This window comes from Rhinoraja longicauda, chromosome 6 (assembly GCF_053455715.1).
Source record: "Rhinoraja longicauda isolate Sanriku21f chromosome 6, sRhiLon1.1, whole genome shotgun sequence".
Lineage (NCBI taxonomy): Eukaryota > Metazoa > Chordata > Chondrichthyes > Rajiformes > Arhynchobatidae > Rhinoraja > Rhinoraja longicauda.
In genome coordinates, this window is record NC_135958.1 from 13,224,880 (window position 1) to 13,242,344 (window position 17,465).

The following is a 17,465-nucleotide window of genomic DNA, read 5'->3' on the forward strand; positions in this document are numbered from 1 at the left end:
TTGAAAGGCTGGAGCGATTGGGCTTGTATACACTGGAATTTAGAAGGATGAGGGGGGATCTTATTGAAACATATAAGATAATTAGGGGATTGGACACATTAGAGGCAGATAACATGTTCCCAATGTTGGGGGAGTCCAGAACAAGGGGCCACAGTTTGAGAATAAGGGGTAGGCCATTTAGAACGGAGATGAGGAAGAACTTTTTCAGTCAGAGGGTGGTGAAGGTGTGGAATTCTCTGCCTCAGAAGGCAGTGGAGGCCAGTTCGTTGGATGCTTTCAAGAGAGAGCTGGATAGAGCTCTTAAGGATAGCGGAGTGAGGGGGTATGGGGAGAAGGCAGGAACGGGGTACTGATTGAGAGTGATCAGCCATGATCGCATTGAATGGCGGTGCTGGCTCGAAGGGCTGAATGGCCTACTCCTGCACCTATTGTCTATTGTCTATTGTCTATTGTCTATAAAGAACTGCAGATGCTGGTTAATACACAAAAGGGCACAAAGTGCTGGAGTAACTCAGCAGATCAGGCAGCATCTCTGGGGACCATTGGTAGGCGACGTTTTGAGTCCCAACTCCTTCAGACTCCTTCAGAGGATGCTAGGAGGTTGCAGGGTGACTTGGACAGGATGAGTGAGTGGGCAGATGCATGGCAGATGCAGTATAATGTAGATAAATGTGAGCTTATCCACTTTGGCAGCAAGAACAAGGAGGCAGATTATTAACTCAATGGTGTCAGATTAGGAAAAAGGGAAGTGCAACAAGACCTGGGTGTCCTTGTACACCAGTCACTGAAAGTAAATATGCAAGTACAGTGGGCAGTGAAGAAAGCTAATGGCATGTTGGCCTTCATAACGAGAAGATTTGAGTATAGGAGTAAAGAGTTCTTCTGCAGTTGTACAGGGCTCTGGTGAGACCACATCTGGAGTATTGTGTGCAGTTTTGATCTCCTAATTTGAGGAAGGACATCCTTGCTATTGAGGCAGTGCAACGTAGGTTCATAAGGTTAATCCCCAGGATGGCGGGACTGTTATATGAGGAAAGATTGGAAAGACTAGGCTTGTATTCACTGGAATTTAGAAGGATGAGAGGGGATCTTATAGAAACATAAAATTTTAAAAGGACTGGACAAGCTAGATGCAGGAAAAATGTTCCCAATGTTGGGGGAGTCCAGAACCAGGGGTCACAGTTTAAGAATAAAGGGGAGGCCATTGAAAACTGAGATGAGAAAAAACTTTTTCACCCAGAGAGTTGTGAATTTGTGGCATTCTGTGCCACAGAGGGCAGTGGAGGCCAATTCACTGGATGAATTTAAAAGAGAGTTAGATAGAGCTCTTGGGGCTAGTGGAATCAAGGGGTGTGGGGAGAAGGTGGGCACGGGTTGCTGATTGTGGAGGATCAGCCATGATCACAACGAATGGCGGTGCTGGTTCAAAGGGCCGAATGGCCTCCTCCTGCACCTATTTTCTATGTTTCTACGGGCCTGGAGTCCAGGTGTGTTGACGGCCCCGGCCTGCGGATGGCCAGGGGAGAGGCGAAGATGGCTGGAGTAAAAGGTCGGGGCCCGCGGGCGGCCGGGGTGAAAGGGAGGGTCGGCGGTGGTGGCGGTGGCAGAGGTGGCGAAAGGCGCAGCCTGGAAGTGGCAGAGGAAGCTGTGTGAGCCGGCAGTGGTGGCAATAGGTCTGGTCTGAAAGCAGCCGGGGAGGCAGTGCAGGCCGGGGGTGGCTTCCCAATCCTCCAATCTACCTCGTGGCTGCTCTTGCAGTTTTTTTATCTGCAGTTTTTCTGTAGCTGTAAAACTATATCTGCACTCCTGCACGTTTATTATCTCTTTTGCATTACCTGATGTACTCATGCATGGCGTGATTGGCCTGGGTATCACACGAAAGATATCGAACCAATGCACGTACTGTATATATCTTGGTACACCTAACATTCATGGTATTATCTTACTATGGAGTGGTTGTCCTACAAGACGAAGTCAGGTGTCTATTTATTGGAGTTTCAAAGAATGAAAGTGCTGCATGGTGGCGCAGCGGTAGAGCTGCTGCCTTACAGCACCAGAGACCCAGGTACAATCCTGACCATGGGTGCTGTTTTGTACAGTTTGTACTTTCTCCCTGTGGCCTGCATGGGTTTTCCCCGGGTGCTCCGGTTTCCTTCTACACTCCAAAGACGTACAGGTTTGTAGGTTAACTGGCGAAGGTAAAAATTGTAAATTGTCCCTCGTGTGGAGGATAAGAACCAGTGTGCAGGGCCAAAACTATGGCAACATTTCAGAGTGTTAGTGGAATTGTCAGGGTAAATGCTGAGAAGATGTTTCCACTCACGGGAGATACGAGAACTAAAGGACATTCTCAGAAAAAGAGAGATCATTTTTTAACACCAATACCAAAATCAATATAATTTAATTCATCTCACCCACCCTCACCTTCCACTCTTTCGCCGGCCCTCACCTCTACAACTGCACCATAAGGCCACAGGTTTCCCAGATCTCTCCCTGATTACCAGACGACCATTGCTCGGTTGGCTGAATTACCGCTGCCGTTGTTATTGCTTGAGCAACTGCAGCTTTCACAACTGAGATCAATAGATGTTATTAGATAATATTATCAAGGGGGCAAAGACACGGAAATGGAACTGGAATACAGATTTCAAACATCTCATCTGGAAATAGCACTCCCAGAGGTACAAGACTTACTCAGGCGAGATATTTGCTTAAATATCTGCTCAGGGAGTTAGACCACAGGCCACAGACCATGAATAAGAACAGGATAGGACATTGTGCTTCTCGAGTCTGCTCCAGCATTCAACAGAATCATGGCTGAACCAACATTCATAGAGTCAGAGAGCCTTGGAGTGAGGAAACAGGCCCTTCGGCCCAAGTTGCCCACTCTAAACAACCTGTCATAAGTTCATAAGTGATAGGAGCAGAGTTAGGGCATTCGGCCCATCAAGTCTGCTCCACCATTCAATCATGGCTGATTTATCTATCTGTCTCAACCCCATTCTCCTGCCCTCTCCCCATAATCCTTGACACCTTAAACCCTATCACTACACTACACAGCTGCCTGCGTTTGGCCCATATCCCTCTAAAGTGTCCTATCCATGTACCTGTCAAAATGTTTCTTAAACATCGCAATAGTACCCTGGATAGGTGCTGCCTGACCCGCTGATTTCCTCCAGCAGTTTGCTTTTTTCTCTAGGTTCCAGCATCTGTGGTCTGTCTCTTGTGCATTCCTTCTCTTATACTCTATACTGCGGCACAGTGACGCAGTGTTCGACTGCCTTACAGCGCCAGAGACCCGGGTGCTGCCTGAATGGATTTTGTACGTTCTTCCCGTGACCGTGTGGGTTTTCCCTGGGTGCTCTGGTTTCATCCCACTCTCCAAAAACATACAGGTTTGTAGGTTAATTGGTTGCGATAACATTGTAAATTGTCCCTAATGTGTGGGACGGTGCTAGTGTACGGGGATCGCTGGTTGGCGGGGACCTGGTGGGCCAAAGGGCCTGTTGCTATGCTGCATTTCTAAACTAAACTAACCTAAATTAAGCCTTGAAATAAGGGTTAACATTTCGTTAGGTTTTTTACGATATGCTGCACTTGTTTGCAAGCCATTTGTTTCATGTACCGTGTTTCTTTCAAGGAATAATCTAAACTGATATCACCTGATAGTTTCTTGCTCCTGCATTGGAACATTCCCTACTTCGTTTCAGACAAACTACAAAGCATAATATTGAAGTAAACCTGTCCAGCAATGTTTGACTAAATCGGCTGCAAAAATCAATCTATTTCTCCATTCGTACACAGCGTTAACGACACACAAGTGCAAACAACTGCCCTACATTCGCTATTTACTTTAGTTTAGTTTACTGTGCGGAAACAGGCCCTTCGGCCCACCAGGTTCACGCCAACCAGTGATCCCTGCACACCTACATTATCCTACACACACTAAGGACAATTTACAATCAGACCAAGCCAATAAAGCTACAAACCTGTATGTCTGTGGAGTGTGGGAAGAAAACCGGAGCACCCGGAGAAAACCCCCACAGTCACGGGGAGTACATCCAAACTCCGTACAGACAGCACCCATAGTCAGGATCGAACCCGGGTCTCTGGCGCTGTAAGGTAGCAACTCTACCACTGCGCCAACATGCTGCCCCGTCCACAGTACAGTACACAGAGCTACAACAACACCATGAACTGTTGCTGTTGGTTAGGGCGAAGGAGATAACAGCAAGGATGTCCAGGCAATGGCCCCTCAGGCTAGGCCTGCTTTCACAAGCAAACAGAGAACAGTGAAGGGCCATTCAGCCTCTTGGACCTGCTCCTGCACTCCTGTAGATCATGGCTGACTGGCACCGTACGCACTCTTTGGTCCAAATCACCTGATGAATCTAATTATCATTGAGAAATACTTTATCATTCTGGTGGGAATTTCAGGCATTTGTATCTTGAAAACCATTGCGAGGCAGAGTGGCTCAACGGTAGAGTTGCTGCCTTACAGCGCCAGAGACCCGGATTTGATCCTGACTAAAGGTGCTGTCTGTACAGACTTTGTACATTCTCCCCGTGACTGCGTGGGTTTCCCCCGGTTTCCTCCCACACTCCAAAGACGTACAGGTTTGTAGGTTGGTGGGACAGGCAGCATTTCTGGAGAGAAGGAATGGCTGCTGTTTCGGGTTGAGACCCTTCTTCAGACCAGTCTCGACCTGAAACATCACGCATTCCTGCTCTCCAGAGGTGCTGCTTGGCCCGCTGAGTTTCTCCAGCATTTTGTGTCTATCTTCGATGTAAACCAACATCTGCAGTTCCTTCCTACAGGTTTGTAGGTTAATTGACTTTGGTAAAATTTGTAAAGTTGTCCCTAGTGTGTGCAATTGTGTTAGTGTATAGGTGGTCGCTGGTTGGTGCGGTCTTGGTGGACCCAAGGGCCTCTCCGCGCTATGTCTCTGAAGTCTAAAGTCTAAAGCAAATTGTGAATGGAAAATCCTTTTGTTAAGGATTATATATATATATGCAGTATATATAGACACTATTTCCGAATGATATGGGGAACAACATCAATTAGGCTGCAATACAATTATCAGTACTGTTACCCTGAAGAAGTTGAATCATCAAGCATTTAAACACACAGTGGATGTATTTGAGTGAGCAATGACAATAGACAATAGACAATAGGTGCAGGAGTAGGCCATTCAGCCCTTCGAGCCAGCACCGCCATTCAATGCGATCATGGCTGATCACTCTCAATCAGTACCCCGTTCCTGCCTTCTCCCCATACCCCCTCACTCCGCTATCCTTAAGAGCTCTATCCAACTCTCTCTTGAAAGCATCCAACGAACTGGCCTCCACTGCCTTCTGAGGCAGAAAATTCCACACCTTCATCACTCTCTGACTGAAAAAGTTCTTCCTCATCTCCGTTCTAAATGGCCTACCCCTTATTCTTAAACTGTGGCCCCTTGTTCTGGACTCCCCCAACATTGGGAACATGTTTCCTGCCTCTAATGTGTCCAATCCTCTAATTATCTTATATGTTTCAATAAGATCCCCCCTCATCCTTCTAAATTCCAGTGTATACAAGCCCAATCGCTCCAGCCTTTCAACATACGACAGTCCCGCCATTCCGGGAATTAACCTAGTGAACCTACGCTGCACGCCCTCCATAGCAAGAATATCCTTCCTCAAATTTGGAGACCAAAACTGCACACAGTACTCCAGGTGCGGTCTCACCAGGGCCCGGTACAACTGTAGAAGGACCTCTTTGCTCCTAAACTCAACTCCTCTTGTTATGAAGGCCAACATTCCATTGGCTTTCTTCACTGCCTGCTGTACCTGCATGCTTCCTTTCATTGACTGATGCACTAGGACTCCCAGATCTCGTTGAACTCCCCCTCCTCATAACTTGACACCAATCAGATAATAATCTGCCTTTCTATTCTTACTTGCCCTCAATTATATCTAGTTTAATTCAGATTAAAATAACTTACATTGTGGGAACCGATGAAAGCAAAAGCTCAAACAGTTTAATCATAACGGCAATAATAATTCACTTCTGATATTTCACTTTACTGGGAAAAAGTAATCCATTTCAGGAAAGCCCCAGACAAATGTTGTCTGAACAATTATCTGACTGCTGAGCAGAAAATAGTTTTAAGAATGAAAAACTTGATTGAGATCTGTTTCTGATCCCTGCCTAAGAGGAGACCTCATTGAAATTTACCAAATAGTGAAAGGCCTGGGTAAAGTACAAATAAAATGTCTTCAAACAGACTGCAAATGTGGTTCATTTGACAATAGACAATAGACAATGGGTGCAGGAGGAGGCCATTCGGCCCTTCGAGCCAGCACCACCATTCAATGTGATCATGGCTGATCATTCTCAATCAGTACCCCGTTCCTGCCTTCTCCCCATACCCCCTGACTCCGCTATCCTTAAGAGCTCTATCTAGCTCTCTCTTGAATGCATTCAGAGAATTGGCCTCCACTGCCTTCTGAGACAGAGAATTCCACAGATTCACAACTCTCTGACTGAAAAAGTTTTTCCTCATTTCAGTTCTAAATGGCCTACCCCTTATTTTTAAACTGTGGCCCCTTGTTCTGGACTCCCCCAACATTGGGAACATGTTTGAGCAGGTATATACGGTATATTTAAATAGGATCTACTTGAACAAATTGTTTAAATGTTGTATATTGAAATAGGGACTGCACAATGATGGTACATTTTAACAGACACTATTTATACAATTGTTTAGCTGGTAAAAACTCAGCTCGGATGGATTCAAGAACGAATGGGTTACGTTCAGGATCTTGTTATCAGGGATAAAGGCAAGATCTCTTAGCAATTAGTCCAGTCCTGGCACTGAGACTGTTAAAGTTATGCCATCACTCGAGCTGTATTTTTATCCCCACACTGTTCCAGCTACCAATCCATCATTCCGAGTTTTTTTACTCGTTTTTCAACATCTGCAATGATTTTCACCTCCCGTGTTCATCTGTAGATCCAGCATCTGTTTTTTTTGGTCATTTTCTTTCTCCTGACTTCTCGGTTTCCATTTATCTCTGTTTATTTACATTACGTGTGGAGCAGCTGCAATTATCAAGCTGCCACCACCACCATCCCTCAGCCGTCTCTCGTGTTCTCTGTCTCTTCACAAACCTTCCCTTTGTTCTCTCCACCTCTCCTTCACTGCAACACAAAGCATGTTAGGTTCAGTTCAGTTTAGATAAGAGATACAGGATGGAAACAGTCCCATTGTGTCCATGCCGATCACCTGTTTACAATAGCTCTGTTATCCCACATTCTTATCCACACAAAGTCAAAATTGAACCCATTCTCTGATGCTGCAAGGCCGCAGATTTACCAGCCGTGCCACTGTGCATCCCAACTCTTCCATATTCTGAGCTAGATTATTGTCGTTGACCATCTCCATGGTCATTGAGCAGAAACCTTAACTATTCCTCTCATCTCAAATTCTGCCTGACCTGCTGGGTGTTTTCACCATATCCTAAAGATAGACACAAAATGCTGGAGAAACTCAGCGGCTCAGGCCGCATCTCTGAAGAAAAAGAATAGATGACGTTTCGGGACTGAACCCTTCTTTAGACTGAAAGTAGAAAGTGTGGTGTTAGGGGGTGGCGGGGGGAGGAAACTGGAGGGGAGAGGCCAGAACAAATCAGGGTTGGCAACAGATAGGGTTGCCAACTTCCTCACTCCCGAATAAGGGACAAGGTGACGTCATTGCCCCGCGTCCCACGTGACTTCACCCAGCCAGTGGTCATGTTCCTCCCGCTCCTCCAATGGCGGCCGCCCAGGCCGGGAGGCGGGTTGCTATGCAACCCCCGTTAGGCGGCGCCCGGGCCTACACTGTCCGAGACTACAGTGGCCCCGGGCTACAGCGGCCCCCGGGCATACAGTGTCCGGGCCTACAGTGTCCGGGCATACAGTGTCCGGGCATACAGTGTCCGGGCATACAGTGTCCGGCCATACAGTGTCCGGCCATACAGTGTCCGGGCCTACAGTGTCCGGGCCTACAGCACCATCCAGGCCTAATATGGGACAAGGGCAGTCCCGTACGGGACAAACCAATTTAGCCCAAAATACGGGATGTCCCAGCTAATACGGGAGTGTTGGCAACCCTAGCAATAGATGACCTCAGGAAGGGTGGAACCCATAATGGCCCATTGTTATCCTGCACTGTTTTTTAAAAATTCAGAATTCCAACATCTGCTATTTGTTGACTTTTTATTTATTTGTTGCTTTCTCCTCCGGCTTTTTCATCTACCAATCAATAGAGGAAGGAAATGGAGAGAGATTGTGTGTGTGCTCACTCTGGCAGTGGAGGAGGCCCAGGACAGAAAGGTCAGTATGGGAATGGGAAGGTGGGTTAAAATGGTTCGCAACCGGGAGATCCAGCCTCCTCTGTGTCCACTGCACAAATATACACCAGCGCGCTGGTTTGTCAAACACTTGTACTCAAGGGTCAAGAGTCAAAAGTGTTTTATTGTCATATGTCCCAAATCTGAACAATGAAATTTTCACTTGCAGCATCACAACTGGTGTAGTGAAACATAGTAGTGTAAAACCCATAATAAACAACAAATATATATGCACATGTACACGCACACACACACACACACACACACACACACACACACACACACACACACACACACACACACACACACACACACACACACACATACACACACACATATATATATATACACACACACACATGTATATTCTATATAATCTATATATATATTATATATGTTATATATAACATCTCTCTCTCTCTCTCTCTCTCTCTCTCTCTCTCTCTCTCTCTCTCTCTCTCTCTCTCTCTATATATATATATATATATATATAATCTATATACTGTATATTCCTCTTCTTTTTCGGCTCATCAGCCACCTACCCCAAGTCCCCATTTTTCCTTTGATACCCCTCTGTCCTCCCCTTCCTATTTCCTTTCACATGCTATCCCCCACTTCGGTTTTACATTTCATTCCTTCTCTTCTACCTTTTCTGACAGTCTTTTGTTTCCATTTCACCTTTAGCCTTTGTTATGATCTCTACCTATCTGCCTATCTCTCACCTCCTCACCTGAATCCATCCGTCATTTGTCAGGAGAAGGGTTCTGGCCTCCCATCTACCCCATTGGAGACCTTTGAACTACCTTTATCAGACTTCATTATATCTTTGCACTGAGCGTTGCAGCCTTTATCCTTTGTGCAGTGTGGATGGCTTGAATGTATTTGTGTACAGTCTTTTCTTTGACTGAATAACAAGCAAACAAAAGCTTTTCACTGTGCCTCGGTTAACTAACAAATTAAACAGGCTAGGCTTTGCCCCACCCCTTCCCTTCACCTATTTTTTTAATCAAAATTCTTCCCTCGACTTCATCTGTCTGAAGAAGGGTCCTGACCTGAAATGTCACCTGTCCATTTCCCTCTGCATTAGTTCCTGGCCTGCTGTGTTTCTTTAGCCTTTGACGTTTGCTCAAGATTCCAGCATCTTTAGTCTCTTTTGTCTCCATTTTGCAACTGTGGTATATTTAAACATGGATTGTGTAAATGGATAAGATTATATAGGGCCTGTATGAATATATATTTAAACATAGACTGTCTCAATGTAGTATACATATGTGGGCGGTGTACAAATATAATGTATTTAAATAGGGACTATTTATAGTCATATAATGTAAATATGGTATATTTAAATAAGTACTGTAATGTAGAAACAAGGAACTGCAGATGCTAGTTTGCAATCAAAGACACAAAGTGCTGGAGTAACTCAGCGAGCCTCCTGGCCCTTCTGGGGTCTGACCCAAAACATCACCTATCCGTGTGTAGGATGGAACTGCAGATGCTGGTTTAGGCTGAAAATAGGCACAAAATGTTGGAGTAACTCAGTGGGTCAGGCAGCATCTCTGGAGAGAAGGATCTGAGGAAGGGTCTTGACCCGAAATGTCACCCATTCCTTCTCTCCAGAGATGCTGCCTGACCTGCTGTTACTCCAGGATTTTGTGCCTATCTCCTTCCTATCCATGTTCCCCAGAGATGCTGCCTGACGCTCTGAATTACTCCAGCACTCTGTGTCCTTTACTATAATGCAGTTTAAAAAAAAATAGGGATTGTATAAATGTAGAATATTAAAACAGATTGTGTAAATGTAGTTTATTTTAATGGGTGTGATTAATATAGTGTATTCAAATGACTATGTGCATGTGGTATACGTAAAGGACTGTGTGGTACTGTCTAACAATCTTTAAGGAAGCACTGTATAAATATGTTATATTTAAACAGGGATTGTGTAAATCTATTCCCTCCCATTTTATTTGAGCTGTATTTCACAAGTGATATTACTGACCAAAAACCTGTGAGTATACACAAAGAAATGTTGAGTGCTAAAGAAGCTACCAAGCAGAAATGGTTAAATATTTTTTTTGCAGGGTGAGGTGATCTATAACCAGTCTATCTGGTAGAATGGGCGTAGTCACCTAACGTGACAGCAGTTCCGCAGTAAAAAAGCATGAAGTGGACTGAGGTGAGTTGTCGGCTCCCAGGCTTTTGTTCCAGCTTGCCTGCCTTATGTTGCTCGTGTATCCGAAGCAGGTGCTTGGACAAGGGTCTCACCCCTTCTCAGCAGCGCTTCATGCGGTAGAGCAGTTAGTTGGCATGCACAGGGGCTGTGGTATTGGGGACAGTTGGCCAGTTGCCAGAATCACCCTGGATGCTCTGTTTCCAGCTCCATGTTTCCGTGAACTCCGCCCTATGTGCGCGTGTATTTCCTCTGGAGTCGAAAGCAGTACATGTGTAGGAAGAAACTGCAGGTGCTGGTCGACTCCGAAGACATACACCAAATGCTGGAGTAACTCAGCGGGTCAGGCAGCATCTCTGGAGAAAAGGGAATAGTGACGTTTCAGGCCGAGACCCTTCCTCAGACCATTGTGGGCTCCTTGGCCATTGGTTCCGGCTCTGATTTGTTCTGTACGTTTTCATACCTCTAGTTTCACTCTCCCCTGACTCTCAGTCTGATGAAGGGTCTCGACCCGAAACGTCACCTATTCCTTTTCTCCAGAGATGGATTCTGCCTGACCCACTGAGTCCCTCCAGCTTTTTGTGCCTATCTTCTGAAAGTGGTACATGTTCAATTAGCTGCTCTGATGAAAGAGGAAGAGAAAAAGAGGGAAGGAGGGAGGGAGGGAGGGAGGGACGTTCATTCATCAACACTGTGCTGTAGACTGTCAGTGCAGACCAGTTTCACTGAGTTACATCTTATCCAGAGGGAAAACCCAGGAAACAGGGAGAGAGATGTGTGAGATTCACACAAAACTTTCGACGCAGTTGGAAGAGATTTAGGCCCCTGTGAATTCGAGGCTGCTGCAACCCCCAGAAGCACAGTGCAGTCACAAGCCAGTGATTTATTCGACCCGGCACAAAATATATGGGCAAAGCAAGCAGTGAGATGAGTTTAGTTATATTTGAACCTGCATGCAATCCATCAAATCTGGTTGGAACTGTACCGCACTGTAACAGCAGCCAGCTCTGACGGCAGCAAGCCTGAATGACTATCTGAGCAGCTTATTCTCACCCAGTTGTTTTCTATTCTATGTGGGCGGCACGGCGGCGCAGCGGTAGAGTTGCTGCCTTACAGCGCCAGAGACCCGGGTGCTGTCTATGTGGAGCTTATACGTTCTCCATGTGACCACGTGGGTTTTCTCCGGGTGCTCCGGTTTCTTCTCACATTCGAAAGACGTGTAGGTTTGAAGGTTAATTGGCTTCTGTACAGTGTATGGGTGAACTAATGTATGGGCGATCGCTGGTCGGCGCGGACTCGGTGGTCCGAAGGGCCTGTTTCCACGCTGTATCTCTAAACGAAACTAAGCTAATCTAAGACTAAACTATTGCCTCTCAAATGTATTCAAACTTTATCTGCCTTTTTCCATTGAATTCTGACTCCATCCACAATCGATTCATTCACAATAGATCCGCTCAATATGGTGTTTTGTCCTGGATTATCAGTAATAGGATTCAGTGGTGCAAATGATATTAATCCTGTAATTATCAGAGCACAGTGTCAATTATCTCCAGATATTGCCATGCACGTGCACACAAACATGTGCAAGCAAGCATGCACGTTCTCACATGCACGCACGTGTATGCACGCACAGACACATGCACACAAGATCAGGCACACACCACACTTAGATATTTCACACTTCATTACAAGCTGTCATGCATGGCCGGGCAGGAAAGTCTGTGACTCAACCTATAACAAGTTAAGAAATTGCTGTATTCTTTCTCCGTCTCCAAGATGCCTTTAGCTCACCCATTGTTTGCTTATCAGGTGGCTGTCTCCAGTTGACCAAGGGCGCCACCATGTTGCAGTTATATAAGATGCTGGTGAGGCCGCATTTAGAGTATTGTGTTCAGTTCTGGGCACCATGTTTCAGAAAAGATGTTGTCAAGTTGGAATGGGTAGAGAGGAGATTTACGAGGATGTTGCCAGGACCCGAGAGCCTGAGCTATAAGGAGAGGTTGAGCAGGCTGGGACACCATTACTTGGAGAGCAGGGGGATGAAGGGTGATCTTATATACAGGTAGGTGTATAAAACCATGAGAGGAATAGATCGAGTAGATGCACAGAGTTTCTTGCCCAGTGTAGGGGAACCGAGAACCAAAGGACATAGGTTTAAGGTGAAGTGGGAAAGATTTAATAGGAATCTGAGGGATAACGTTTTCACACAAAATGTGGTGGGTGTATGGAACGAGCTGCCTGAGGAGGTAGTTGAGGCAGATTCTATCCAAACATTTAAGAAACATTCAGACAGGCACATGGATAGGACAGATTTAGAGGGATGTGGGCCAAACGCAGGCAGGTGGGACTAGTGTAGCTTGGACATGTTGGTCGGTGTGGGTAAATTGGGTCAAAGGGCCTGTTTTACCACACTGTATAACTTTACTTTAGTTTAGTTTAGAGATACAGCGTGGAAACAGGCTCTTCGGCCCACCAAATCCGCACTGACCAGTGATCCCTGCACATTAATGCTATCCTACACAGATTAGGGCCAATTAACAATTTACCAAGCCAATTAGTCTACAAACCTGTACGTCTTTGGTGTGCGGGAGGAAACCGGAGTTCCCGGAGAAAACCCACGCAGGTCACAGGAGAACGTACAAACTGTGTACAGACAGCACCCGCAGTCTGGATCGAACCTTGGTCTCTGGCGCTGTCAGGCAGCAACTGTACCCCTGCAGCTGCCGCCCTGCAGAGGCTCTGCAGTTCCTTGTGTGTACAAGGGGTAAAAGGTCTCTAGGTAGACCGTCGTGCCAGTCCTGACCCACATTACAGCAGCTCTGCAGACAGAAAGCGAGTTAAAGCTGCGGAAGCAATTTTACATCCGCTGTCTCTGTGGACGGTTTTACACCTGCAGGAGTTGGCTCCTCGTCACTGACTGACAATGCAATTGGGATGGATTCGTGAGGCGCTGGGAACTGACATGGCGTTAAGCCGAACAGACAATGTAATCTAAGTGCAGCAAGCGATAGATTCGACAGATGGGAGGGGGTGATGAGGAAGATGGATGAGGGGGAAGCTGCCAGTCGCCTGTGAGTCTGATCTGACACCAGTGTGATTGTTGGGAAAAGGCTGCAAGAGCGCGAGAGATGACAAGAATATCAAAAAGTTATTGTGTCTCTCTTTATTCCACGCATGCTATTATGAGATGAGAAAACATTTCTTCACACAGAGAGTGGTGAGTCTGTGGAATTCTCTACCACAGAAGGTAGTTGAGGCCAGTTCATTGGCTATATTTAAGAGGGAGTTAGATGTGGCCCTTTTTGCTAAAGGGATCAGGGGGTATGGAGAGAAGGCAGGTACAGGCTACTGAGCTGGATGATCAGCCATGATCATATTGAATGGCGGTGCAGGCTCAAAGGGCCGAATGGCCTAGTCCTGCACCTATTTTCTATGTTTCTATGTTTCTATGCCCGCCTCCACCTGAGAGAGTGGGTGCCCGGGCAGAGCTAGGCCTGAGATGCCACTGTAACCTTTTGATATTCTTGTCATCTTTCGTGCTCTTTTCTGCAAATATCACATTTCTGCCACATCGCTTACCTGCATGCTTACCTTCATCCCCCTGCTCTCCAAGGAATGGTGTCCCAGTGGTTTTGGAAGCCATCTCTTTGCTTCTCACAGACTTTTACCTCCTGTGCACACAAGGAACTGCAGATGCCGGCTTCAAAAAAGTAGACACAAAGTGCTGGAGTAACTCAGCGGGTCAGGCAACATCTCTGGGGGATGCGGACAGGTGACGTTTCAGGTAGGGACCCATCTTCAGACTGATTGCAGTAAGCGGGAGAAAGCTGGAAGAGAGGTGGGAGCGGGACAAAGCCTGGCAATGGGTTGGCAGAGATAGGCACAAAATGCAGGCGTAACTCAGCGGGTCAGGCAGCATCTCTCGAGAAAAGGAATAGGTGACATTTCGGGTCTGAAGAAAGGTCTCGGCCGGAAATGTCACCTATTTCTTTTCTCCAGAGATGTTGCCTGACCCGTTGAGATACTCCAGCATTTTGTGTCTATCTTTGGTGCAAACCAGCATCTGCAGTTCCTTCCTACACAGATGGTTGGCTGATACAGGTGAGCAGGGTTTTGAGTGTCAGATGAGTTGACAAAGGCCAGAGATGAGAAGAAGATAAAAGGCCTGAGATAAGGAGAGAAGGAAAGAAGGGAGGGATATTGGTGAAGGGGCCTGGGAAAGGTGAAAGGGTTGTTTAGTTACCTAAACCCACCACCCCCTCACCTGTGTCCAGCTCTCACTTGCCAAGCTTTGAAAGGTCAATCAGTCTGAAGAAGGGTCCCGACCCGAAACGCCGCTAAAACTTGTTCTCCAGAGATGCTGCCTGACCTGCTGAGTTACTCCAGCACTCTGTGAAACGTTACCAATCCATGTTCTCCAGAGATGCTGTCTGACCTGCTGAGTTACTCCAGCACTCTGTGAAACGTTACCAATCCATGTTCTCCAGAGATGCTGCCTGAGCCGCTGAATTACTCCAGTACTCTGTGAAACGTCACCTATCCATGTTCTCCGGAGATGCTGTCTGACCCGCTGAGTTACTCCAGCATTTTGTGTCTGTCTTCCCCGCTTGTGGCTCTGGATTTCCGTGCAGCTGTGGACCACATCTGCATTGTCCCAGACCACTGGCACCACCTAGATCCTACTGCATTCCCCACTTTGGCTCAGGACTAACAGAGCTCTCATGAAAGTGGGGCTTCAGGGCCACGTGCTCCTCCTGCTATAATGCACCCTGAGATGAAATGAAACTAGTCTCCAACCTTCTCCAGCGAAACCCCAGTACTTTTGACATGCATTCTCACTGAAGCTGATTCAAAGTCCTTCTCTCTCACCCCCAAAAATAAGGCAGCACAGTGGTAGAGCTGCTGCCTCACAGCGCCAGGGACTCAGATTCAATCCCGTTGCTTTCTGTGTGGAGTTGGCATGCTCTCCCTGGGTTTCTTCTCCTTGCTCTGGTTTCCTCCCACATCCCAAAGACGCACAGGTTTGTAAGTTTATTGGCTTCTGTAAATTGCCCCTAACATGTAGAAAGTTGAATAATATAAAGCTAGTGTGAACTGGTCGGCGTGGACTCGATGGGCCGTGCAGTATCTTTCAAACAATCATTCAACCAATTAATCAATCAACGAAGAAAGCAAACTTCATGCTGGCTTTTGTTGTTATTTGAGTTGCCAACTAGAGCAAAGTTTAGGTGACAGGGTGGAGCACGCAACGGTAGATCTGCTGCCTTACAGCACCAAAGATCCGGGTTCAATCCTGACTTCAGTTGCTGTCCGTGTGGAGTTTGCACATTCTCCCTGTGACCGTGTGGGTTTTCTCCAGATGCTCCGGTTTCCTCCCTCCAAAGACACGCAGGTTTGTAGGTTAATTGGACTCCTGTAAATTGTCCCTAGTTTGTAGGATGGAACTAGTGTAAAGGTGATCATTTGTTGGTGTGGACTTGGTGGGCCGAAGAGCCTGTTTCCATGCTGTATCTCTGGACTAAACTGAACCGAATCAAACGTGCTTTATGTTGCAGTGAAGGAGAGGTGGAGAGAAGAAAAGGAAGTTTTGTGAAGAGACAGAGACCAAAAGAGACAGTCGAGAGATGGTGGTGGCAGCTTGATAGTTGCAGCTGCTCCAGAGGTAATGTAAATAAAAGCAGATAAATGAAAACCGAGAGGTCAGGAGAAAGAAAATGACACATAAAAGGATGCTGGATCTATAGATGAACACAGCAGATGAAAATCTCTGCAGATGTTGAAAAGCAAGTATAAAAGTGGGAATGATGGATTGGTAGCTGCAACAGCGTGGGTGAGGCAAATATCGTGACAGTCTCTAGCTCAGATGATGACATAACTTTAATAGTAGATATACACAAAGTGCGGGAGTATCCCAATGATCTCTAAATGGGCTTACCAGAAAACGTACAGTCAGGATTATTTTGAAAGGAGCAATATATTGTGAAAGGGTTGCACGGTGGCACAGCACCAAAGATCCAGCTTCGACCCTGACTACTGTTGCTGTCTGTACAGAGTTTCTATGTTCTTCCGGTGACCGTGTGGGTTTTCTCCGGCTGCTCCGGTTTCCTCCCACATTCCAAGGACGTGCAAGTTTTTAGGTTAATTGGCTTTGGTAGAATTGTCCCTTGTGCATAGGATGCGAAACTGGGATACCATAGAACTAATGTCTGGGTGATCGATGGTCAGTGCGGACTCGATGCGATGAACGGACTGTTTCCAAGCTGTATCTCTGATCTCTAAATATCATATTCAGTAGAAACAAAGAACTGCAGGTGCTGGGTTTTTTTTTAAAGGCACAAAGTGCTGGAGTAACTCAGCTGGTCAGGCCTGGAGAGTATGGATGGGCCAAGTGTTTTTAAGGTCAAGACCATTCTGACTTCTTCAGAAAGAAATATGGTGAAATTAGGTGAAAGGTCCTAACCGGAAATGTTGCCTATCCATGTTCTGCAGAGATGCTGCCTGTCCCACTGTGTTACTCCAGCATTTTGTGTCTTTTTTTTTACCCTATTTGGTTTCATAGAAACATAGAAACATAGAAACTAGGTGCTGGAGGAGGCCATTTGGCCCTTCGAGCCAGCACCGCCATTCATTGTGATCATGGCTGATCATCTACAATCAGTAACCTGTGCCTGCTTTCTCCCTATATCCCTTGATTCCACTAGCCCCTAGAGCTCTATCTAACTCTCTTTTAAATTCATCCAGTGAACCTGCCTCCACTGCCTTCTGTGGCAGAGAATTCCACAAATTCACAACTCTCTGGGTGAAAAAGTTCCTTCTCACCTCAGTTTTAAATGGCCTCCCCTTTATTGTTAGACTGTGTCCCCTGGTTCTGGACTCCCCCAACATTGGGAACATTTTTCCTGCTTTTATGATCTCTACAATCTCT

At 46.3% G+C, this 17,465-nt stretch overlaps 1 protein-coding gene across 1 annotated transcript in view; it reads left to right on the forward strand.

Annotated features, from left to right (window-relative positions):
* The window catches only part of ano10b (anoctamin 10b), a 70,930-nt gene that overhangs the window by 20,208 nt on the left and 33,257 nt on the right, over nucleotides 1–17,465 (forward strand). Inside the window, exons 2-3 of the mRNA XM_078400482.1 lie at nucleotides 8,290–8,356; nucleotides 10,452–10,546. Coding sequence (XP_078256608.1) covers nucleotides 10,532–10,546 — 15 coding nt within the window. The 5' untranslated portion in view covers nucleotides 8,290–8,356; nucleotides 10,452–10,531. The remainder of the gene's footprint in view (nucleotides 1–8,289; nucleotides 8,357–10,451; nucleotides 10,547–17,465) is intronic.